Source organism: Uranotaenia lowii, chromosome 3 (genome assembly GCF_029784155.1).
Source record: "Uranotaenia lowii strain MFRU-FL chromosome 3, ASM2978415v1, whole genome shotgun sequence".
Taxonomy (NCBI): Eukaryota; Metazoa; Arthropoda; class Insecta; order Diptera; family Culicidae; genus Uranotaenia; species Uranotaenia lowii.
Window position 1 is genome coordinate 205,483,626 of NC_073693.1, and position 26,083 is coordinate 205,509,708.

Consider the following 26,083-nt stretch of genomic DNA (forward strand, 5'->3'; position numbering starts at 1 on the left):
GTGCATTAAATGTATGTATACTTCACGGTAGAGCCTTACCGGGGCTCTGTTTTTCTCGTCGGTTGCCCACTTCTAGAACTTATTCTGGGTAGCCTTCCGATCTGTATTTATATGACCGTGCGAGAAGATTTCGCGTCATACCAAAGAAAACATTCTACTCGCTACAAGTGCGAAAGTTCAAGAAAAATACGTTTTCCCGGGCTGATCCTTTGGCTGATTTAAGCAGTTTGTGTCCAAGTGCTGATCCTGTGATTAACCCCATCATGATTGGAAAGGTAGTGTTATTAGTGTAAATTGTGCCTACAAAGTATCAGTATTGGAAATGTAACAATATGGGATGCTGAGCTATAATTTGTGCGAAAAAAAAACAATAGGAGTTATTTCTTCAATATCAAAATAGACTGTTTTGCTAATTTCAGTGAAAAATCAAAGAAAAAGTTTCAAACGAAATATTTTAGGAAGGAATTACAAGATGGAAATGTGAACAAAAGTGAAGTTTTTAATGTTATTTTTTGTACTTTTCAATGATTTTAAAGGATATGAAGTAACACATTTAGCCGTTGCCTACTTCCGAAAACGATTGTTAGTAGGTGAGGAAAAAAATTTAAAACTTTAAAAATGAATGTCGTGTCTTAGTTGGCGGCATTATTAAGAGCAAGTTCACTGGTGTTGGGAAAAAGTGGTAGAAATTTTGAAATTTTGAAAATTTTACCATGCAAAAATGTTTTCAAGATCTTGGAGCGTTGTATTTTTTACAACACTGTTTCTATTTCAGCCGTATGTGATAGAAATATTGCTATTTTTGCATCACAGCATGCGACAATACAAAACGTGTTGTAAAAAAAACTTGAAGGCCACAGATCTTGAAAATGTTTTTACATGGCAAAATTGTCAAAATTTCTACAACTTTTTTCCAACACCAGTGAACTTGCTCTAAAATTAACCAGTGTTATCATGAAGTTTGAATGTAATAAGTTTGTTTTACCGTTTACTTTTTTAAATAACAAACATAAGCGTAAGAAATGTCTTCATCAGTCCAGTTCGTGTCATTCTTCATAAACCAACCGTCAATGATTTTGATGTGGATTAAATATACTTAATTCTTCAACTATTACTCTCATATAATATCGCTATTTGCGAAACTGCGCTTTCACTATTTTTAATATTTTCTCGGAAAAAGTCCTTATCCCGTTAGTTATTCAATACAGACTTAAAAAATAACTAGGCTTAGGTAAAACTTGGCATTCAAAACTTATGTTTTAAAGTACTTTCTCCAAATTTGAGCCAAGTGCCTTTGTAGCTATTGGTTCAGTTATAAAACAAAAATTGAACTTTTTTCTTTTTTCTCCATTGAAATTGGAAAAAGATAATATTCATTTAGTCATCGTCGTATAATTGTGAATCATCCGTTGTGGATTATTTACTGAACGAATGAAACTCGAAAATTAAACCGTTGCTAATAAAAATAATTCTGATTGAATGATGCAATTTTAACCAACTATAGTCTTACTCGCTATCATAAGGATGTTATAGATTCCTCAATAATTGTAGAGCAGTGTTTGGAAAGAAAAAAAATCCGTTTTAAAGAAATCTAATGTAACAGAAATAATCATTTCAGAATTTTGCTGACAATATGTGGTTGTTTAATATTATTTTTTAACACAAAATCTCGGCAATTTTTGAGCAAAATCCAAACAATGTTTCTAAAAAACTGAACAGGGAAGTGAGGAAACAAATACTTAATAAATTATTTCTTGACAAGTACACCAATACTGTTCAAATGATATTTTGGGCTTTTGAAAAAAAAAAAAAAAAAGATAAATGAGCTCAAAAACTACTTGCGTGAGCTTTCATTACGTCGTATGAAACATCTTTATGATTCACAGAAAACTGCTGCAAAAGTTATCAAAACAACTTTAAAATTTTTATTCCACATATAGAATATGTTGTCCAGGCTACAAATATTCTAAATAGAAAGAAGTTGAATTTTTTTGTAATAAACCTTTATGTTTACATTTTGTTTCATACGAACGTGATGAAAGCTCACGTGAGATTTTTTGTGTAGTTTGACGAATAGTGTGAACGAGTCCGGACAAAATCCAAAATTATTTTACGGCTGGGTCATTCGGCCGAAGTCCTTGGGATCAGGGCCATTCTGCAGAAGGTCAGTCAGCCGATGCACGTTAAGCCACTAATAATAATGGGTCATAAAGCCGAAGTGGCATATTTTTCGACGCCAGGCCGCATGTATGCTGGTTAGGCCGACAGTACATGCAGCACAGTGGTTTTCAAACTTTTTCGATCAACGCCCCCCTGCCTCGATATTTTGAAGCTCGCCGCTCCCCTAAGGGTAGTTTGGAACAAATTTGATCCGAAATGCGACAAAAATTTGTAACTCTGAGCTCCCTTGAAAACCACTGATGTAGCATAACAACCCCATTGTAACATGTCATGTGCGGTCCTATAGAGGAGGGAATGATTGGGGTGATAACGCCCCCTCAACTTTTCCTAGTTGATGGACCATTGAATTTTCAAAATTTTCCACTATGTGAGATTGTATATCAAACAAAAAATGCCTAAGGTTGACAAAATAATCGGTCCTGCAAACTCAAACAGCTGTAACTTACCATTCACCAAATAACCTTTGTTGAGTTACTTAGAGCTTGGAGTTTGAATTTGCTGACCATGTTTCTACTATACATTTGAAAACCTGACAAATGATTAAAATTCAGTACGCCAATGTTTCAAAATCATTTATTTGAACATATCCACAAAAAATGCTGTTCCCTAGTGTTATGAAACACTTATTTTAAATGTTTGCTTTTTCAAGCGTACAGATGAATGAGTATCATTACAATTTTGTAAATAATAAGCCTTACGGTTATATGCAGAAGCCCAGGAAAGAAATCCGTTGATTACTTGATGACTGTTTTTTACATTTCCTTCTCTCTCCAAGAGATTATTATTATTATTATTATTATTATTATTATTTTGTTTATTCTTGCAACGTAAGATAACAATCTTTTAATTTGTTACAATTTGGCGTACATATTTCACTTGTATTTCTTCTTCTTAATAACTAATCGTTCCGTCAGATTGTTCTAGTTTTATTTATCTATTTTATTGTTTTACTCCACGAATTCTTCAAGCAACCTCTTCTTAAACTCTGATTTATTATTAATAATTTTTAAATTGTTGGGAAGATTATTCCAATTAACAATGCCTCTGACAAAAAATGTTCTACCATAGTATGATGAACTATGCGAAGGAATCAAGATATTCCCAGTACGTGAGTTTCTTAGTGGCGCGAGCAAGGTTTTCAAATAATATGGTTTACCAGTTTTTAAGATTCTATGCATTACTACACAAGAACGATATTTATAAAAGTTTTCAAATGAACAACCGATGAGAAGTTTTTGTAGATGTGACACTCGAGTAAACCGTGATAATTTGAAAACATATCGTACACAGGAATTGAGAGCAACGCGTAATCTGTTCAGAGATCGTTCAGAAGCATTAGAATATAGAAAATCACTATATATAAATAAAGGGAACACGTAAGTCTTGAATAGTTTCAGTTTAGTTTGAACGTCCAGATGATATGTCGTTAAGTTCAACCTTTTTATCGAACCATAAATTTTGCAGCATTGAGCATTTACTTGGCGGTTCCAGGAAAGATCCCGATCAAAAATTATACCGAGGTTTTCAGCATAGTCATCGAACTGAATTACCGTATTGTTGAGAACTAATTGTGGCAAATTTGAAAAAGGTAACTGTCTTCCAAAAAACAGAGCCTTAGTTTTTGAAGGATTTATAGGTAGGAGGTTTGATTCAGACCATTCATTTATTCTTGCGAGATCTTCATTTATTTTTGAATAGAATTCACTGAGATCTACAGCATTTTTCTGACAAAGATATACTTGAACATCATCTGCAAAGAGGTGGATTGAGCAGTGTTGTAGGACTGTTGGAAGGTCATTTATAAAAAGTGAGAAAAATAAAGGTCCAAGAATTGATCCTTGAGGAACTCCAGAGCCAATGATTGTAAAATCAGAAAAGCAACCGTTTGAAAAAACTGCTTGAGAACGACCTTGAAGGTACGACTGAACCAATTTTACAGCAGAACCTGAAAAATTATACTTGACAATAAGTTTGTTAATTAATTTGATGTGCGATACACGGTCGAAAGCTTTAGCAAAATCAATCAGCAATAACGTAGCAATTCCTTTTTTATCCAAGGTGAGCGCGATATCATTATGTACCTTCATGAGCGCAGTTTCTGTGCTGTGAGAAGAACGAAATCCGGACTGAAATTCGAAAAGCATATTATTTTGATTTAAGTATTCAGTTATTTGATGTTTTGTTAACTTTTCAAATATTTTTGAAATTGCACTCAATATACTTATTGGTCTGAGGTTTGATAATTCATGGGATTTAGCCTTTTTTGGAATAGGGATAACTTTAGATTTTTTCCATTGAAACGGAAACTTAGATGTTTTAATTATTGAATTATAAATATGTCTCAAGGCAGGTAAAATGAACGGTAATAAGATTTTAATAAGCTTAATTGGAATATCATCAATTCCAACCGCATTTGATTTAATTGAATTTATCGCGTTGATTATTTCATAATTTTCAAAAAATTCAAATTTGAAACCATTCCTGTCATTCGGACAATGTAATAGTTGTGAAGTAGTGTTGATGAAATTCGATGTAAAATAGTTGTTGATTTCAGTAGCGGAAAAATTTATAACAGCAGCATTAGATTGAGATTTAGACAACCCAAACTTTTTCAAATTATTCCAAAAATTCTTTGGTGGCAGATCCATATTAAGGCGTCTTTTATCACACAACTTTTTTGCATTGGCAATTAAAGTATTCACTCTGTTGCGCAGTATTTTATATCTATTTTTATCTTCTGCAGACTTTGATCGCTTCCAATTATTGTACGCTAAATTTCTATTAATCATAGCATGATTTATGTCATTGCTGAACCAATTATTTTTGCGTTGTTTTTTGAATTTGAGGGGAAAGACTGAATTGTGAGTATCCAACAAAAATTTATTTAAAAGCTCGACAAGCATGTCTGGATCATCAATGCTATGAAATCTATCCCAATTTATTCCAGCAAAAGTTTCTAACAGAGCATTTTCATCGAAGTTGTTGTAATCACGAAACCAGAATCCTTCTTGATGCGCGATTTTTGGAAAATTCAGGGAAGATAAAATTAAGTCGTGGTTCGATACACCTGGTAAAGAAATTTGGCTAAATCGATGGATAGAATCGGAAGAATCTGATATAAGCAAATCGAGTAAGGAACAACCGGTATTATGGAAAAAAGTTGGTTCGTTATTAAAACAGCTTAAGTTTGAGCAATTCAACAAATCTTTAAATTTTTGAATTCTTACGGAGTGTTTAAAAAGATCTATTAAAGTCACCAATGAAAAATTAACTGTTGTGAGTTAAAGCAAACTGTTCCACATGAGTTGAAAGTAATTCAGAGCAGTCATGTTCTGGAGGGTTATAGTAAAGGCCAAATAATAATTTCGTGTTATTCAGAAATAACTCTATAAGAATGAACTCAGTTGAGTTTTCTTCGATATTCTCTGATTTCATGAGAATTCTACATTTAAGGTTGTTTTTAAGGTAGACGCAAACGCCACCTCCATGCCTGTTACGATCATTTCTTATTAAATAGTAACCATCAATAGTTATAACTGTATCATTTACGGATTCACTAAGCCACGTTTCGGAAATGAAAATGATGTCTACTTTGCTATTGATAAACAGATTTTTAAGTTCAACGAATTTAGTGAATCGACGAGCACAAAGGCTTTGAACGTTAATGTGACAGATATTCAACATATCTTCGCATAAAACACTTTGAAGCACAGCTCTTGGTATCACATTAAGCGTAGAGGCAATATTATTAGAATAATTATCCATTAGGATAAAGGAAAGCTATTACATCAAAGTTTAATGAAGAGTTGCTCGAAGAATTCGTGTTTGGAACAATATTAAGTTTAGCATGTTTCATTTCAATATTTTGAATCAAAAAGTTCCCTGACTTTTTCAGATAAGAACGTTTCGGAACGGAAATTAAATGATTCAGCTTTAGAAAGAGCATAATAAAAAATAAGATGCAGGTACCTCGATACATTTCACAGGCGCTTGTTGGTGAGATTTTTGCAGCGCCGTCGGTATCTCTTGTTGGGGGCGTCTTTTGAGCAGAATAGGCAGATCCTTCGGCACTAACAGCAGCAGCAGGCAACAACAGCAGCAGATTGTTAAAAGAGCTCAAAAATTGATTTTTTTAAATAAACTCTCAGCAACACAAGTTACAAAAATTACCTTTTTATCAACATTTTCTCGCATGAAATATTATAGATTCGCATATTGAAGTTTTAAAGATGTTCGCGAAGGTGGTCCAGAGTTCTCCAGCAAGAATATATCCAATTTTTGGTAAATCCAGCTCAAGCTGCAAAACGTTTATTGTTCATGATTTGTGTTAATAATTCATATGATCAGACTTACAATTTAGTCTCCTTCTACTTTTACTATCACGAACAGATCGTACCAGAGAAATAAATGCAAAGTAAGCTAGAACTATACAGATATTATAAGCAAATATTTAGAAAAGAGAATTATAAATCTTACTCAACAGTGATATAAACGTGATATAAACGTGTTGATTACAATTACAAAATGTTTCTTGACACTTATGTCTTACTAATCAGCGTCGCGACGCCTCTTCCAATCTGTCAACCAGCAGTCATTCGAAATCTGTATGTGGTTCGTCCGAGGGACTTCGTAGCGCGCAACATCCTCCCCCTCATGTCGATAGAACATCTCGTTCGGCGTCATGTTCACTGCTTACATCCAAAAGCGCAAGTTTCGTACACGGACGACTTAGAACTCGCCCGTTGCTCTGCACATCAGCCATTCGAGATACTCCGTCTTTTCCAGGATACACCTTTATCACTCGACCCCGGATCCATCGGTTTCTCGCACCCTCATCAGCTATTACGACTAAATCTCCAATATCGATCGGACGAACATCCTCAAACCACTTTGTTCGTCTGGTAATAGTTGGTAAATAACCAACCACCCACCGCTGCCAGAAATTTTGTAATACACTCTGAATCAGGTCCCAGCTACACCTTAGAACTTTGCCCTTTACGTCAGCCATTTTAACACCCTGGCATACTCCTTGAGACCCCAACATCAAAAAATGATTGGGAGTTAACGATTCTTCATTCTCCGACTTAAGCGGTATAAATGTTAACGGTCTTGAATTAATCATGTGTTCAGCTTCAATTAGAACTGTATGAAAGGATTCTTCATCAAATTTATCCACAGATGGCAACGATTTCAACGCTGTTTTAACGGATCTCACCATCCGTTCCCAGCATCCACCCATGTGAGGTGCCGCAGGTGGTATGAAAAACCATTGAGTTCTAGTGTCGGTGAACGTACTTCCCAAATCATTGTTAATCGCCTTCAATTCCATTTGTAGCTCACGGCTCACTCCAAGGAAATTGGTCCCATTGTCTGTGTAAACCTCTTCAGGGGCCCCTCTACGTGCTACAAATCTACGGATAGCTTTTTTGCATGAGTCGGATGACATGGATGCAACAACTTCTAGGTGAATGGCTCTTAAAGTCAAACAGGTGAATAACACAACCCATCTTTTGACCGCTTTTCTTCCTATTTTAATTTGGTATGGACCAAAGTAGTCAATCCCAGTAAAGGTAAACGGACGTACCAGGGGTGTAAGTCGTACGCGTGGAAGCGGACCCATTTTTGGAGCCACAGGTAATACTTTGTAGACCTTGCACCACTGGCAGGCCTTTTTGGCTTTTTTTAATTCAACTCGTAGTCTAGGTATTCTGAACCGTTGTCTCAGTTCGTTGACGACAGTTTCATCATTCGCGTGCCCATAATGTCGATGATACCAGTCCAGTATAAGGTGTGTAATGCGATGATCTCTTGGTAGGATAATCGGGTACTTGGCATCGTGTTGCATCCAATCCGCGGCCTGCATTCTACCATCTACTCGAATCACCCCAAACTCGTCGATAGTTGGGCCCATGGAAGCTATGGGGCTAGATTTTGAAATCTTTCTCTTATTCAAAACGCTCGCCGTTTTATTATATCGGAGTACATCTGCTTCTTTCGAAAAGGAATCATTTTGCGCAATTCTCCACAATGTACGTTCTGCTCTTTTCAAGTGATCGCTTCCCATACCAATGGTGTCGATCTGCTTCCCCAGAAATGTCTTCATATAACAATCTTCAAAATAATGAACGTAGCCTGTCGTTCGTAGAATGCGTTCCCATTTGGAAAAGCGGTTGACGTCGATGATTGGAACACGTGCCACATGAGTATGAACACTTTCGATGCGTAATTCTTCCTTACTACATTCAGGGTGAATAGTGCGATCTCTTGGCCATTCGTTTTCATCCAGTTCGTATAGAAATTCTGGTGCCTTATACCAACGACTCTCTGCGTCAAATGAAGGACCTCGTCCCCACTTCGTAGCTTCATCAGCGACATTGAGGCGTGTGGGAACCCATCTCCATTCTTCAATTTTGGACAATTCTAGTATCTCATTTATTCGATGAGCTACAAACCGATTATAGCGACGCATGTCCGATCGTATCCATGACAGTACTGTCGTCGAGTCACTCCAAAAAAAAACTTCATGGATGGTGATGGTGTGTTCTTCCTCTATAACCTTCCTTAGCCGGGCTCCTATCAAGGCCGCAAGCAGCTCCAGACGTGGAATAGACAAAATCTTCAGAGGTGCAACCTTTGTTTTCGAAGATACCAGAGCGCATCGAATTTGATTACCTTCTACGACTCGCAAATAAGCTACTGCTGCATACGCTTGCTCACTCGCATCGACGAATATGTGCAGTTGAACGTGGTCATACGTGTTTTTCGAATACCCAGGAAAGTAGCATCGTTTAATTTTCAAGCTTTCTATATCTGGCAATGCGCTCAGCCACTGTTTCCATTTAGTGAAAATCTCTGTAGGTATTTGTTCGTCCCAGTCAATTCTCTCTCGCCACACCTCCTGAATGATTATTTTTCCATGAATCGTAAATACGGAAATCAGTCCCAAAGGGTCATACAAACTCATAACCAATTTTAATAATTGCCTTTTCGTTGGAATGGTTTTACAATTAACTAAATCTGCAATCTCCTTGCAAAATTGCACGGGAAAGGAGAATACATCGGAGGACGGTTGCCAAATCATTCCTAATAATCGTTGACCTTCTGAATCTTCACCAAAATGCATATTCTTTACAGCTCTTGGATTGTTGGCGCCGATTTGTTCCAGAACTTCGTTTCGATTTGATATCCAATTAACAATTTCGAATTTCCCCCTGGAGTGGACTTCAGTCACCTGCAGGGCTAATTCCACCGCTTCCTCGATAGTGTCAACACACTGTATGTAGTCGTCTACATAATGCCATCGGGTGATAGCATCCGCTGCTCTGGGATAATCATGTTGATGTTCTGACGCATTCAAATTTTTTACAAACTGTGCATGCGCAGGCGAGCACGTTGCGCCAAATATGGCCACATCCATCACCATGGTTTCCAATGGTTTGTCCGGCGAATCTCGCCATAGAAACAACTGCGCACTACGATCTTCAGGCCGCACCAATATTTGGTGAAACATCTCCTTTATATCCGCTGCAATGGCTACTTCGCGCTCTCGATAACGAAAAAGTATGGACAAAAGTGAAGTAAGAAGATCGGGACCTTTCATGAGCATACTATTTAATGATACACCGTCGACCTTAGCAGCTGCGTCCCATATCAGACGAACCTTCTCAGGCTTTTTTGGGTTTAGCACTACTCCCATGGGTAAAAACCACGTACGGCGAAGATCAAAGCGTTCGAATTCAGCTTGAGTGGCTTTATGCGCATAGCCTTTAAGTTGATAATCTACAATTTGTTGACGGATCTTGTCATACAGAGTGGGATTTTTCGTTAATCGTCTCTCCAAACAATTCCAGCGTTTCTCAGCCATGGGGCGACTATCTGGAAATTCAATGTAATTATATTTCCACAACAAACTAACTTCAAAACGGCCACTTGGTGTACGTCTTGTTGTTTCTGATAGTATTTTACAGGCTCGTTGGTCTTCTAGCGTCTGCAATTCTGGTGCAGCTCGTATACCCAGACTTTCAATCGAAAAGAAGTTTTTCACAAATTCGTGCAAACTATCATTGGCTTTCGTAGCACAAATGTGTAACTGGCGATGTGGCAATGTAATCGCTTTCCCTGGCACTCGACCGAAAATTGACCACCCAATCCGTGTTTTGGTAGCAACTGGCTGACCCTGTCTGCCTTCTCTAGCCTTCAATGTCATAAGCAAATGAGCATTGCTCAGTCCGATAAGTAGTCTCGGCACTGCGCATTCATAACTTTTTACGGGCAAACCTTGTAGATGTGGATACTCCTGTGACATGCTGTTGAAATACAGACTTTGTTCAGGCAGATCGAGACTTTCAACAGTATATACTTCGGATAATTTATGACGCCTAGTCTCACTAGTTCCTGCGATCTCAAATTCCATAATTCGAGTATTAGAGATGTTTTTGTTCACTCCCCCAGTCCACTGGAGGCAGAGCGATGTTGTAATTCCGTCGCCACCTAGTTCGTTTGCTAAAGATTCCTCTAACATCGTGACAGAAGATCCGTCGTCCAAAAATGCAAAGGTTTGTACATGGCCTTTGCTACCAAAAAGCGTTACAGGTAGTAGGCGGAAAAGAATGGATGATGTAACCTCACGATGTATAGACACGGTGGCATGCTGCATTACTTGTGGTTCGAAATGTAATAAGCGATGGTGTTTCTTTGAGCATTCATTTATCCCACAAACTTCTCCTTTGCACGGCCATCTACTATGGGCAACAAGACAACGTCTACAAAGCTTATTATTTTGTTTAACTAGCTTCCAACGGTCATCTATATTCATACTTTGGAACTTGAAACATTTCTCCAATGGGTGAGCGGACTTCTGACACGCGACGCATGTTTTCACTCCAACATAGTTCAGCTGTTCTGTCTGACTCGATTCGGGTTGTTCAGAGTCATCGACTATTTCAGCGTGCGTGTGAACAAATTCCTTTCCTTTGCTTTTCGATGTTGTATTGCTTATTCCGCCGTTCATTACTAAGCGACTAGTAGCGGTGGTTACGTGCTGCATGTATTTGGAAAAATCATTAAGATTCACGTGGGAGAACTGTGTCTGATACATAGCCCAGTTGAATTGGGCTGTAGGTGGTAATTTGTCGACAAGTTCTTTAAGCAATGTAGGATCAGACAAATGGTTTTCCAAACCTACGGCTTTGAGATGGCTACACATGTTTTGTACAACTAATCCAAAGTTCAGCAACATATCTAATCGATGTTCTTTCGGGGCTGGAGTACTGCGTACCTTATTGACCATGTGATGTACGATCTGTTCTGGTCGGCCAAATAAAGTTCTAAGCGTCTCTATCACTTCAGGAACCGTCGAAGGGTGCAACAGGAAACTGCTCACGGCTTCTTTAGCATTGCCTCTCAGACTCTGTTGTAGGCGAAGAAGATTTTCAGAATTCGAAAAACCGCATAACTGTGTGGAGTGCTGATAGCTGCTATAAAAGAGTGGCCAATCCACGGGGTCTCCGCTGAACACAGGAAGGTCTTTTTTCCCGACATGACGGGCAGCTAACTGCTGCGGTGTTGGTCCAGAAAGATTATCACAATGCTGATTTGATTCGAACGATGGATTTGCGATTGAAGCAACCGGAGCGGGGGGACAGGGCAGTTGATGAGGCAACGTGGGTGGTGCAAATTGTGGGATATCGAAACAAGGGCTTCTTCCCCCGATGGGTGTACTTAGATGTGCATCGATCGGTGCATAGTGGTTTTCAGAGGGAGTGCGTTGTATAAAATTTTCACTTACCGATGGTCCAACATTTTGGGGGAGGGTACTGTTACCTGCCGCTGCCTTACAGTTCTGTAACTGTGTGGGTCCGTTGTTTATTTCCGACGATAAATTTTTATACTGCTGAGAAAGTTGATCCAGCCGACTCATAAGTTCCTGTTCAACAAAACGCAATCGACTCAATTCACGATCACGCTCTTCCAATGCTTTCTCAGCTTGTTTACGATACTCGATACGTTCCTCTTCCTGACGTCGTATTTGTCTACGATATTCCGCCTCCTTTTCCTGCATTTTCTCCACATCCGCACGATGTTGTTGTTCAACCAACTTCAGCTGATTCATCAATTCAATTTCTCGCTTTCGTCGAATATCGTTTTCCTGGGCATGTTGTTGTTGTAAACTCTGTACACGACGAAGGTTTTCGGTTTCAAGCCGCCACTTCTCGAATTCTGGCTGTGAAGGCTTCGGATAGGCTCCAGTTCTTTGTTCGCTAGATTCCACATCCTTTAGCAGGCGTAGAAAGGGTTGTATGTCTACCATTGGGAATTTAGAGGCACTCGGATTTTGCATAGAAGCCTCATCTGTATCAACAGACTCAATGTCCTGACCCTCTCCTATGGAAATGCTACCAGTAGTTCGTTGTAGTGACGTATGATCTAAATCCACAATCCATTCAGCGAGATCAAGAGCAACTGCTGCGGGGGTTTTCTCCTCATTCACGACAGGTTTATTTACTGGGGTCGACGTTTTCGCGGCTCCCAGCTCGCTCACTAGCGTAAACTCTACTGTTTTTCCGGAATCCACGGGTTTGGCAGCTTCTGACGTCTTTGGCACGATGTTCCGCTCGGATCTTGCAACGGTTTCTGACTGTTCTTTCACCCAATCCGTTACTCTGCAGGATCCGGCTTGACTGCTGCGTTTACTCCGAGCACTATCCCTTTCATCTTCCTCATCCTGCTGTCCAAGCAGTTTATATTTTTCGTTGAGATAAGTTTTATCACGATCCAACTGCGCCTTGGCTGCTGTTTCGTGCAGCTTCCGCTCTTCTTCCAACCGTTCCAAATCACGAGCTATGCGAGCTCGACGAGAGCTGCTAGCCGTAGATTCAACCGTGATTGAACTAGGTGCTGGTGGAGGGACCCGGGGCCTGCACATCACGCACCGATACGCTATCTCGTGGGCGTTGGCAGTAGTCACACCGGCACACTTGAAATGTTCCCATCCTTGGCAACCCATGCACTGAACCATAAATTTATCAGCGTCATTCCGTTGATCACAAGAAAGACAATCTTTTTCATGACCTCGATTTGCCTCTACGAAAGTAGCCTCGAAGAGTGTACCGCAATTCTCAGAGGTATGGGACGATGCAATTTGGAGGTTAGCTTTCATTGCCTCTCGAATCGCCTTAGTCTGCGATCGGGTATGCCGCTGATTCTGGTTGGAAGCCATGGTACTTGAATAAATTCTTGAGTTTCTGTTCGCGAAGGTGGTCCAGAGTTCTCCAGCAAGAATATATCCAATTTTTGGTAAATCCAGCTCAAGCTGCAAAACGTTTATTGTTCATGATTTGTGTTAATAATTCATATGATCAGACTTACAATTTAGTCTCCTTCTACTTTTACTATCACGAACAGATCGTACCAGAGAAATAAATGCAAAGTAAGCTAGAACTATACAGATATTATAAGCAAATATTTAGAAAAGAGAATTATAAATCTTACTCAACAGTGATATAAACGTGATATAAACGTGTTGATTACAATTACAAAATGTTTCTTGACACTTATGTCTTACTAATCAGCGTCGCGACGCCTCTTCCAATCTGTCAACCAGCAGTCATTCGAAATCTGTATGTGGTTCGTCCGAGGGACTTCGTAGCGCGCAACAAAGAAGAATATCAACTCCAGCATATTGAGAAAATTTTTAGAAAGTTTTTATGGAGTAAAAGCTTTGTAAGCGTTTTCAGAACTACCTGGAAACGAACGGTTAAATTAAGAATGTAAGCATTATTCGTGGCCGTATTAAAACAGTTATAAAACTAGCTGCATATAAAATGCCATGATAAAACAATAATAAAACTTTCAAATGCTAGTTGGCTTCATCGGTGTTACTTGGGTGTTGTATGATTCGGCCGAACATCCTTCGGTCCGATACTTTATTCGGAAAGACGGTCTTCGTTCGAATGTCCGGGATCTACTTTTTTCCCAATATCCAGAAAACGGGGCTGAACCAGACTTTTTCCAAATATGTGTGCAAAACCGGGAGAGTCCGGATAAATCAGGAATAATTTCTACTTATCCATCCAGCGCCGACTATCCGACGCATAGTATTGAAAAAAAAATTAGCTTAGGACGGGCATATCAAAGTTCTAATTCTAGTCCCTGTTTTTAGCTTAAACTTAAACTGAAAGGAATCATATGTTGTTATTTTTTGATCTAGTTTTATGAAGAGTTGAAGAAAATTCACAGCTATTTTTGTACACTGTTAGCCATTGCCTAATGAAATTTTAGATTTTTTAAAAATCAAATTAATCTAACAAACTCTGTTTTGCGATAATATTGCTAGTTTCTTTGCAAAATTATTCACCTGATCGAAATTTTAAATCACGATTACCAATTCATCACTTCCAAACTGTAAGCAAAATGATAGGACATTCAGTACTGATACTTTGGGTGAAATAATCGATAGTGATTCTTAATTTCAACAAACGCTTTCCCCGTCAGGCTCTAGTTTTCGCGGCGACGGTGGCCGTTGCAGTGTCATCCCCAGTGTACGCACCAATTTCCTACGGACCAGCTCTATCGTACGGATACGCGGCAAAAGCAATCCAACCTCTGCACACAGTGGCCGTGGCAAAGCCTATCGTAGCTGCCCCACTTATTCACCATGCGCCAGTCATCGCCCACGCAGCGCCGGTTCTGAAGCACGTTGAAGCTTACGACCCGAATCCCCACTACAGTTTTAGCTACGGAGTTGCCGATCCCCACACCGGAGACTCGAAACATGCCGAGGAAACGCTGGCCAACGGAGTCGTGCACGGAAGCTACTCGCTGACGGAACCCGATGGCACCATTCGCAAGGTCACCTACACGGCCGACAAGGTTCACGGATTCAATGCCGTTGTGGAGAAATCTGGCCATGCCGTCCATGTTGCCCCGGTGGTTAAGAAAGTGGTAGCGCCGATCGTGCACGCTCCTCTCGGGTATTATCATCACTGATAACGAAGGCACTCGACGACTCACCAAAACCGTTGCTAGGCTCAAATAGTACGATACAGTACTCTGTTTTATTAGTCTGTAAGGATACCTAATAAGTACAACCGAATGAAGCAAGTTTGAGTGTCTCGAGAAAGCAGACACTTGTAAAAGACCACAAAAAATCAAAAATGATGGAATAAAGTCCAGCGAGAGTGTGGATTCACTCGAAATGTCAAATTTTTGCGTTAAATCAAATCATTACTGTAGCTGTCCTCTTTTCTCTCAATAAATAAACAAGATTTCTCAAATATGTACACATCATCGAAATCGAAACTTTGCCTTCGTTCTGGACAACCAATCAATTACAAGTCGACAAGACACTCAACAATGGTTCAGCCAGCAGAATGTGGCTGTGGCCGCACGACACGACTTGATGTGGCCCGCACGTTCCTCGCTAGCATTGCATCAAGACACGTTACTGGAATATCTGATTTATACAGATTGCATGTTGTTCAGATCGACACCAGACCAGAATCATACTTTGTTGGGCAATTACAGAGCGTTCCGATCATAACGACTAGATGGCACGATAGGTATGTCGACAGCGGAACTTTGAACTTATGGAGCATAATTTGTAGATCGATCCTAGCATAAATCATCGACTTTCAGCTGAGTTCTTATTTTCACTGATGGTAATATGGTTAGCTTTGACGTAAGAATAAAATATTGACTCTTTAAGCTTGACTCCATCGCTCATTACGCTATGATTAATTTATTGTTTAGATCTGTTTTTTGCTTAGGTGTTTTACAAATCAAGAGACTTGAAATTTTAATATCGGTGTGGTACATAATGTAACGATATTTCTTCTTAGAATTAAATTCTTCAACAATCTTTGACTTCTTGTTATACTTCTGCTTTATTAAAAGCCATTTGGAAAATTATCAATATACAAACTAGGGTGACAACAAACCGACCATATACATTTTGTAGATTAGCCCAAAAAATCGACCTGTGCAAAATCTAGCTCAATCGGACTTGTAGCTTGACGCTCAAAGTTTCGTTTTTTTATCCTCAAATATCATCAAAGGGGGGACCAACGGAAATCCGGAGACTTGAACTTTCAATTTTGATGCCGAATGACCTAGAAATGCTAAGGAATTTCATGAACTAAGAAAAAACTATTTAAAGCTTCAATTTACTAGAGCATAGAAATTGAATGATTAAATCCAAATCTATTTTCAAAGATATTTTTTGACGGCTCAGAAGACTCGCGTACTACTGGCTAATCTGCGCGACATTTTACAGCGAATTTATAATGAAATATACTACAAAATGCATCCAATGCCTTTTTCGAACACCTCTCGATATTGATGGAACACCAATTCTGACGTTGTCCACCGAATTGCAATGAATGGAAGCTACAATGAATGCAGAAATCCGTGGTATGAACTAAATGTGAATAAGCCACCATCGGCTGACAACCTAGATTTAGTATTCAATTCGGCCACTGTTGTTGCCAGCAGGGAAATCGGTCAGACAAATTGCTGCAATGATCCCCTGGCACGTTTGCACTTTTTTCGGGGGTAGCAATATCCAAAGAATGTGTTTCTGGTGGTGAACATTTTCGAAACATTGTTGGGTGATTTTGCTCACAAGGTTTCACCTTTCTTCTCATTCTCATTCATTCATTCTATTAGAATAATTGTGGTCATTTTTAATACATTTTTTCGTGAATAATGTTTGGAATATCTCTCTGATTGATTTCAACAGTGTCACTTTCTTGTTGTTTAGCATTTTCCCAATCTGGAAGAATTTCTCGAATAAAGTTGACAACCTTCTTGGAACTTATAGAATATATTTCGGAAGGATCCAATATACTGTTTCCGAGTACTTTTGTTCTTTTTGATATAAGAGTTATAGAGCTAATTAACGATTCACACGGTGATGATCTTAAAGAATTTCAAAAAAATATATCCTTGAGTGCAACATATAACTTCTAACTTCAGCTTGTTCGGTCACTCAAATTATTTTTTTAGCATTCCATAGTTGATATACAGTATTTTTTCTGAAGCAGGTTTTCTTTTGATTTTTTTCCTTAGACTTTGAATAACGGAAAACTGAAGTTCTGTAGGTGAATAATGTCTGAAAAACATATCTGCTTGAGTTACATTACGAGGTATGCAAAACTAAAAGACCCATTCCAAGCGCCCCTCACCTGGAGAACCGATTTTCATTTTTCGTTATTCAAAAATAATTTGCCCAGCATTTGAAAGTTTATTTCTTGAGCTTCATTTTCCATCAGAATTTCAGTTACCTTTTTTCGGAATTGAGTATGTTGACAATAAAATTCAATTATTTTAGTACGAAAAGAAACTGATTTTAACAATTATTCTTTTTTTGAAACATAACTTTGTCAAAAAACTAGCTGTATAAAAAAATGATTGCAAAATAATTGTAAAAAAGCCATCATTTAAGCATGATATTAGATTAAAAATAATCATAGCAACTTCACGCTCTAGAAACGGTGATAAAGGTATGTATTTTTAAGCGTTGTGACGTCACAAAAATTCTACTAGTTTTCAGCACAGAGAACAGACGTACAAGTTCAAACAAAAAATCTTCAAAAAAGTGTGTAAAATTTCAAATGCTGACATCTGAAAAATACGTTGAAAATTGACTTGAAAGAGTGCCATCTATTGCGCTGTTCAAAAGTTAGAAATCAAATTTCCAAGTGCTCAGTTTTCGAAAAGGTGTTAACCTATATGAACTCATTAATAATTAAACTAATGCCGTTCTAAAAATTTATGTCTAGATAAATGCAATATAAGTAACCTTTGACTGGACAGAATTTCACTTCCTTCATTTTATACGGTTTTCACTTATTGACTTTTTTCGGTGAGTGCCTTTTTTTTTTAATTTACGTAACGTTTTGGGTTACTTTTCTTCACCCATCATAAGATGTCCCCCAGAGTTACACGAAAACTTACTTAACTTAATGATCCCGCGCCGATCCTCCGGTGCATAGGACCGTGGTAAAAGACCTCCACTGTTGACGATCCGGAGCCAGCGTCTTCACCTGGTCCCAGTCAAGATTCTCGTGGACAGTTCGGATTTCAGCGGCTAGGCTTCGCCGCCACGAGTTTCTGGGTCTTCCTCTTCTTCGATGTCCTTCTGGGTTCCAATCTAGCGCCTCTCTGCAAATCTCGTTTTCATCTTTTCGCAGCGTGTGCCCAATCCATTTTCACGTACGTTCCCGAATCTCGATTTTTAGCGCCCTTTGATGACACCGGCGATGTAGTTCCTCATTCGAGATCCAATTGCCAGGCCACCAAGCGCGGATGATATTCCGCAGGCAGCGGTTTACAAATACTTGTAGTTTTCGCGTCGTTACCGCATATGTGCACCAAGTTTCGCACCCGTACAGCAATACGGATTTGACGTTTGAGTTGAAGATTCGGATTTTCGTTCGAAGAGAGATCTGGCGTGACCGCCAGATGTTTCGGAGACTCGCAAATGCAAAACGGGCTTTTCTGATCCGGGTTTCGATGTCTTTCCTGGTACCACCATCAGGCGTTATCTGGCTACCAAGATACTGGAAGCACTTCACTTTCTCAACTTGTTGCCCAGCTATCATGAAACTGGAGGGATTTTCTGTGTTGATCTCCATCGACTTGGTCTTTCCGACATTGTCTTTGAGACCTGCTGCCTTGGAGCTTTCGGTAAGGTCGTCGAGTTTGCTCTGCATATCTGGTTGTGTTTGGGCGAGCAAAACAATATCGTCAGCCAGGTCAAGGTCGTTCAGTTGCTCCATGGTTGAAGGATTCCACGGCAATCCTCGGTTCGGTGCACAGTCAATCGATCCAGTCAGAATCTCATCCATTACGATTAGAAAAAGTAGCGGTGATAAGATACATCCTTTTCTCACTCCAGCAGTTACCGGGATTGGTTCGGACAAGACACCGTCGTGCAAGACCTTGCACGAAAATGCCTCGTACTGTGCTTCGATGGTATGGACTAGTTTCTCTGGTACTCCTCTTCGCCTTAGAGCCGCCCAGATGTTATCATGGTTAAGTCGGTCGAATGCTTTTTCGAAATCAACGATCAACAGCAGAAGAGAGTCCTGGAATTCGTTGATTTATTCCAGTATGATTCGTAGTGTTGTGATGTGGTCCACACATGATCGTTCGGATCGGAATCCAGATTGTTGCCGTCGGAGTGTAGCGTCGATTTTCTCCTGGATCCTGTTCAGGATCACTTTGCAGAGTACTTTGAGGGTTGTACAGATCAACGTTATGCCTCGCCAGTTACCGAACTCTGTCAGGTCTCCCTTCTTCGGGACTTTTACAAGGATACCCTGCATCCAGTCGGCCGGGAATGTTGCATTATCCCAGATGGCAGCGAAAAGACGGTGCAACATTTGTGCTGACAGGGCAGGGTCGGCTTTCAGCATTTCAGCAGGGATGCAATCGATCCCAGGTGCTTTGTTGGATTTCATGTTTTTGATTGCGGCTTCTATTTCAGCCAGCGAGGGCGCTTCCGAGTTGACGCCATTTATGCGACTTACTGTTGGTGCTTCGAGCTGCGGGTTCTGTTGGCCATCGCTATTCGTGACTCGGAAGAGTTGATCGAAGTGCTCAGTCCATCGTTTGAGCTGACCTGTTCGATCGGTCAATACTTGACCTGCTCGGTCTTTCAGCGGCATTCTTGCATTAGTCCTTGCACCACTGAGGCGGCGAGATATATCATATAATAATCGGATATCTCCAATGGCGGCGGCTCTTTCTTCCTCTTCGGCTAGGGAGTTTGTCTAGGCAATCTTGTCTCGTCTACACGCTCGTTTAACTGCCTTTTCCAGCTCCGCATATCGTAAGTGAGCAGCTGCTTTGGCTGACTGGTACATGCCTGCTCAATTCCGACTTTCGCCTTTCTCCAATCATCGATCATTCTCCAGGTTTCATCCGAAATCCATTCACTTCTTCTTCCACAAACTTTACCGAGAGTAACATGGCTCGTTGTAATGAAGGCATTTTTGATTCCACACCACTGTTCTTCGACTGTTCCGTCTGTCGGCAGTTCAGAGGCTCGGGATTCAAGCTGTTCAACGTATGCCCTTTTCACCTCTGGATTCTCCAGCCGGCGGACGTCGTATCGACATCCGACTTTCTCCTCTCGCCGCTGGACACGCTCGACTCTCAGTCGTATCTCACCAAGGACGAGTTGATGGTCAGATGCAATGTCTGCGCTTCGTTTGTTGCGGACATCAAGAAGGCTCCTTCTCCATTTTCGGCTAACGCAGATGTGGTCAATTTTTCGCTCATCTGTCCTAGACCATGGCGCCCCATGATGCGCTCAAGGTCCTGATTGTTGGAGCCAATCTTTGCGTTGAAGTCGCCCAAATGGATTTGAATGTCACCCTTCGGAATTTCCTCTACCACGCTGTTCAGTTGACTGTAAAACTGCTCTTTCTCCTGCAAATCGGCAACGTCAGTTGGCGCATAACACTGGACCATTGTAAGGTTTCTAACCCGTGTTCTGAATCTGGCTACGATTATTCTTTCGTTCATCAGTTCCCATCTAATGAGGGCCGCGTAGGCCTGCGGGCTTAACAGGAAACCAACTCCTCGTTCCCGAGTAGCATGTTCTTCTCGTATGCCAGAGTAAAGCAGGACTTGCCCGGATTGTGTCTTGTGTTCTCCAGTATTAGGTCAACGGACTTCGCTCAGGCCCAGAATTTCAAGCTTGAGGCGGCTAGCCTCTCTTGCAAGTTGTTCCAGTTTGCCTTGTTGGGCAAGGCTAAAAACGTTCCAAGTTCCAATTCGTGTCCGTATTTTCATGCTAAAAGTCGTCGCCAAAGTTCCAGGTCGGTCATTTCTTTCGGATTCCGTAACAATTTCAAGTCGGGAACAGTAGGTTGTTAGCCTAAAGTCCCTATCCCGCGATGGGGCTGCCATCTTGGACTTAGCTGGCGGGAGCCGCATTTCATAAATTCAGCCGTTCGCTGCGAGACAGACGCTGTTTGAGCCGCCCCTGACCTGGGGAACAGACGCGTGCGGCCACCTTCTCAGTCTGCATGCGACCAAAGCATCCACCGGGGTTGGTTACCCGATAAAAAAAATAAAAAAAAAGTCAATAAGTTAAAACCGTATAAAAAGTACCGATGATAAACTTTTATTCATTCAATTGAACATTCTTGACGATCATTCTTACCCATAAGAATTGATTGTAGACATCTCAAATCGGGTTACTTGCAAGTATCACTTTTGCATCCCAAAATATAGGACCAAACTTTTAAGATATTTTTCCATTAAGCAAACAGTCGAAAGTGTTACGAAACTTTAACTGCAATTTTCTTGAAACAAGCCAAACAAAACTGACTATAATTTTGTTTCTCTTTTCTCAATTTTGTTTTGACAGTTCTCTTTGGTGTGTTTGGAGACATCGGACCACCAGATACAGCCAAAATACAAAAATTGGTTCAAAACGATCGTTGGAAATTGTACACAAGTTTCGAGGGAAAGTTTGTATGTTTGTTCTCAGTGTTTTCAGTTCATGATTTCTTTAAATGTCACATACTGTCAAAAAAATGGAGATCTCTTCAAACTTTTTTAGAAGGAATTCATTGCTTTTTTCAGAATTAAAATCGGTTCAGAGGTTTGTGAGTTGCACCCGGGTAAAGAATGTGTTGTGACGTCATGAAAATAGATTTCCTTTTTTTCGGAAACGTCCATGACTTCTTACTTCAATACTTTTATAGTATTTCTTCAAAACAAGTTTAATATAACAATGCGCTTCAATAAATGAATTCATTAAGTTTTTAATGAAATCAAGAAACCTAATTGTTTAACATATACGTGGATATTATAAAACGTCTTAAATAAAAAAAATATAAATTTGCGCTTGTTGAACACTTGATTCGAGAATTAACAAACAATCATAAACATGAAATCCTTATCGATTTTTTAAAAGATTATTTGTGAATTATGCAGCAGGTAGTGATCTCTGATTTGAAAAAAAAGCTGGAGGTTGGTGTTCCGAGTTCCGAGGAGCACAATAGGTTTTGAAATTATCATTCATTTTTCCTTTCCTTTGCAATTAAATATAGAAAAGATTCAGAAACATATTTTAACGCTTTTACAAATAAATATTACCTAGCATAAATTTTTAAAAAAATAATATTCACATCCTCTCACAAATAAATTTCAAATAAAATTTATGTGCGCAGTGTTGCAAACCTTATCTGCTGTTATGAGCATGATATGAGCCATTTAGATTCAATTCCCTTAATTGTTTGGGTAATAATGGATCGATTTCATCAACAAATCACATTATTTGTTGAGATTTTGGGCATTTTTAGTAAATTAAGCATTAATTTAAGATTTAATTTTGATTTATTTCATGTAGCTGACCATAAAACTTCGTGAAGTCACAACGCTTTGCAAAACCCTGTTTTAAAAAATGGCGTGTTGTGACGTCACGAAGCTGAATCGCTCTAGAATAAATCAACATTAAAAAAAACCAAAAACAGCGATTTGTTGGTTGTAATGAAACGATACTTTTCTGAAATTTTCATAAATATTGATCGAATAGAAGAGCAGAAAATGCGATTTTGAAAAAAAAAACTGAAAGGTGGAAAAAGAGGCGATTGTGACGTCATTTCTTATATATTATATTTTGATAACTGTTTGTTCAATACAAATACTTTTGATTTCAAACAGTAACAAAATAAATCCTGAACTTAGGGGTATATTTTTTTCTCAATGTGCGATATGAACTGTAAAATCTACAAACCATAGACACAAAAAATTGTTTGGCAAACGTTGTGACGTCACGCTGGAATGGGTCATAAATTTTGTGAAAATCGTTTGAAAAACATGAGAGATATATTGGTTTTAGTCTGGAGTGTCAAATTGACACTCCAGGGCCTGTAACGGGTAAACATTTCAGGGACGGATGAGGGCTGAAATTAGGGCTTTAATGAAATAAAATTTAATTTTATGATTTAAAATATTTTCTGTGGTTTGATACACCCTGATACATAGCTCCATCGTTGCTGAATTCCAAAACATGATTTTGTTGGAATTTAACGTTCAGAATTCAAATCTAGTCTAAGATTACATCTTTGAGCTGCTAATAAATAAGTTGATTAATTTTAATTTAAGTCATGTTTTAGAATGGGATATGGTGTTTTATTTTAAGAGATATAATGTTTTAAAAAAAAAATCAAAATAAGATTTGAAAGACCCCTCATCATTGTTTCTGCAAATTTTCAATATTCAAGAGCAACCTAATGAGCCATTGTGTTGAAAACCGCCTTACGCAATATTGTTTAAAAGAAATTTGAGATTGACTTTAAGTTTTAATATGTCATTTTTGTTTCAAAGTTATTATACTTTATCGAACGAAAGGAAAAACAAAACGAAACTTCTTCAAACTTTAGCTTAGCTTTGCTTGATTGACTACTCACATCGACAAAATGGAACCTCTTCTAACTTTTTCAAAAAACCCAAAATTACTCGTGATTTGAAATTGTTAATTTAAATTTGGTATTTCAGTACTACAGTAATATTATATAGTGTTGCTTTTTCCACCTGCCAAATTGGCGGGTTCTGTATAGATAAGTATAGCTTAAAAAGCCCGTACACATAGTGTTAAACTAATTTTCTAGTCTCTCTTATGACAACAATGTCTAATCGAATAAATCTCATAAATTTTCAATCGTTCGGCACCAAAAATTCAAATATGCCAGCATTTCTCTCCCCAATGCTATGTGTGCAAAACTAAAAATGCGAATCGTGCCGCATCCCCAATGCCAATGATACTCGCGTGGCTCTACGTGATGTCCATTTGGCTTGGCGATATGCTCGGATCATGCCCAAAGACGCACATCGTTCGTCTGTATGCATGTGTCGTTTTGGCATGTTAAGGTTTAATGCTCGCCCGGATTAACCTTGCGATTCGGCCTTGAGATCGTACCCTGCGTATCTGCATGTGCCCATCAGTGATCATCGTTGAACATTCAAGAATACAGTCCAAGGGGTCTAACGGTGTTGTGCGCCAGCTGTGAGTCAGCTAAATTCCTCCCACAACACGCTCTGTTGGCTGGCATTGCCCTAGTTGATCCAATTGATGGAAGACGACGGACGGCCAACATTCGAGTTGCATTGAAATGCGATGACTTTAATATAAATTACATCGAAGTGTCGAACAGGGGATTGTAGTAAATTCGATAAGCGGACGTGACTGCGGTGCGTAATCAGGATGAGTAGGGTAAGTTTGTGACTGGACTGGACTGGACTGGAGCGGATTTCTTTTCGGACCTTTCCTTGGCGATTTGGTGCGATAGTGGTGGTTATTGATACGAGAATTCGATGGGGTTTGACATTATTTTAATTTTTAGTATAAAAAGCCCAGCGCTCAAATTGAAGGTACGTCAGTTAGTTGTTCACTTTTCAATCGAACAGTGTGAAATACCATTTTCTAAGCTCACAATGAGTTTGCTTAAAGTAAGTGTGCAGAATTCTCGTGAATTGTTTTGAAATATGGACTGTGGGGTGGGATCGATAAGTGCAAAGAAAAAAGGTTCTAACTGTGTTGGTGTGTTCATATTCTAGGTTGCAGTTTTCGCCGCACTAGCTCTGTGTGCTAGCGCCGAGCCTAAACCAAACCCGGGTCTCCTGGCGGCTCCAGTTGCACCGGTGGCCTACTCAGCACCTCTAGTCCAGGCACCAGTTGCCTACTCTGCCCCGGTTGCCGCCGCCTACTCTGCTCCTTACTACGCCAGATCATTCGCTGCTCCAGTTGCTGCTCCGTTTGTTGCTGCTCGTTCGGCTCCATTCATCGCTGCACCTGCTCCAGTTGCTGCTGCTTACACCGCTCCAATTGTTGCTGCCCGTGCTGCCCCAGTTGTAGCCGCCGCTGCTCCGGTTGTTGCTGCTCGTGCCGCTCCTCTTGTTGCCGCTGCTCCGGCTCCAGTTGTCGCTGCTGCTGCTCCAGTCGTTGCTGCCCGTGCTGCCGCTGTTGTTGCTGCCCCAGTGCAGGCTGAGTTCACCGATGCCTACCCACAGTACCAGTACGCCTACAACGTTCAGGATACTCTGACCGGAGACTCCAAGACTCAGGAGGAAACCCGTGATGGAGACATCGTCAAGGGATCGTACTCGCTGATCGAACCCGACGGCAGCCGACGCATCGTCAACTACTACGCCGATCCCGTCAACGGATTCAACGCTGTGGTCCAGAAGGATATCCCAGTTGCTGTGGCCGCCGCTCCTGCTGTTGCCGTTGCCGCCAAGACTGTTGTTGCCCCAGCTGTTGCCACCGTTGTCTAAGAAGTAGCAAGATCTCTGCCTCTGTAAATGCCGTGTAAATAGGATCAATGACCCGAGTGTAAATAGTCATCTCTAGACTATAGAAGTTCAAGACCATCTCAGTGCAACTTTAAGCAACTACTCATTTGTACATAATTTCCACTGTAAAAAACAATCCACTGAAAAGTTGCTTTTGGAACGCACACTGTACAGTATTAGGTAATAATAGAAATTGCAACGCTTATTGAAAACAACATCTTTTTTTCTTAAATATTTGATGACAATACCCAAGCTTAATCATCATAATCAATGTGTTGAAGTTCGTTTTATTCAGCCCAAAATTCTTATTGAACCTTTGAAGTTTCATTACAGATTTGAACGGCCTTTTGTTCAGCTCACAAGTAATCGTTTAATCAACAAAATCTTTATTCCTCCCTTCACCTCAATTTGTCTTACTTAGTTGCTTTGTTCTTAACTTTGTTTGACACATGCCGGTAAGCAAGCCAGTTCTGCTACACATTTGTTTGATTTGCGTACTTACGCTATCAAACAACCTAATGGAAAAAATTAGTCTTTATACAAGACTAGCTGACCCGGTAAATTTCGTGTTACCAGTTACTTAAGAAAT

At 39.8% G+C, this 26,083-nt stretch overlaps 2 protein-coding genes across 5 annotated transcripts in view; both read left to right on the forward strand.

Moving 5' to 3' along the window:
• LOC129756095 (neurobeachin-like protein 1) overlaps positions 1-26,083 on the forward strand; it is a 260,283-nt gene that overhangs the window by 182,610 nt on the left and 51,590 nt on the right. The gene's annotated exons all lie outside the window — the stretch shown is intronic.
• Positions 124-25,709, forward strand: LOC129758397 (cuticle protein-like). Its single transcript, XM_055755901.1, has 4 exons — positions 124-275; positions 14,674-15,167; positions 24,546-24,651; positions 24,760-25,709. Exons 1-4 carry the CDS (start codon positions 264-266, stop codon positions 25,474-25,476), a joined length of 1,329 nt encoding a protein of 442 aa, XP_055611876.1. The 5' UTR covers positions 124-263; the 3' UTR covers positions 25,477-25,709.

Excerpts from the sequence above, each read along its gene's own strand:
- LOC129758397 (XM_055755901.1), top strand. Across the intron at positions 15,168-24,545 it reads CTCGGGTATTATCATCACTG|TATAAAAAGCCCAGCGCTCA; the intron begins ATAACGAAGGCA and ends TTTAATTTTTAG. Across the intron at positions 24,652-24,759 it reads TCACAATGAGTTTGCTTAAA|GTTGCAGTTTTCGCCGCACT; the intron begins GTAAGTGTGCAG and ends TTCATATTCTAG.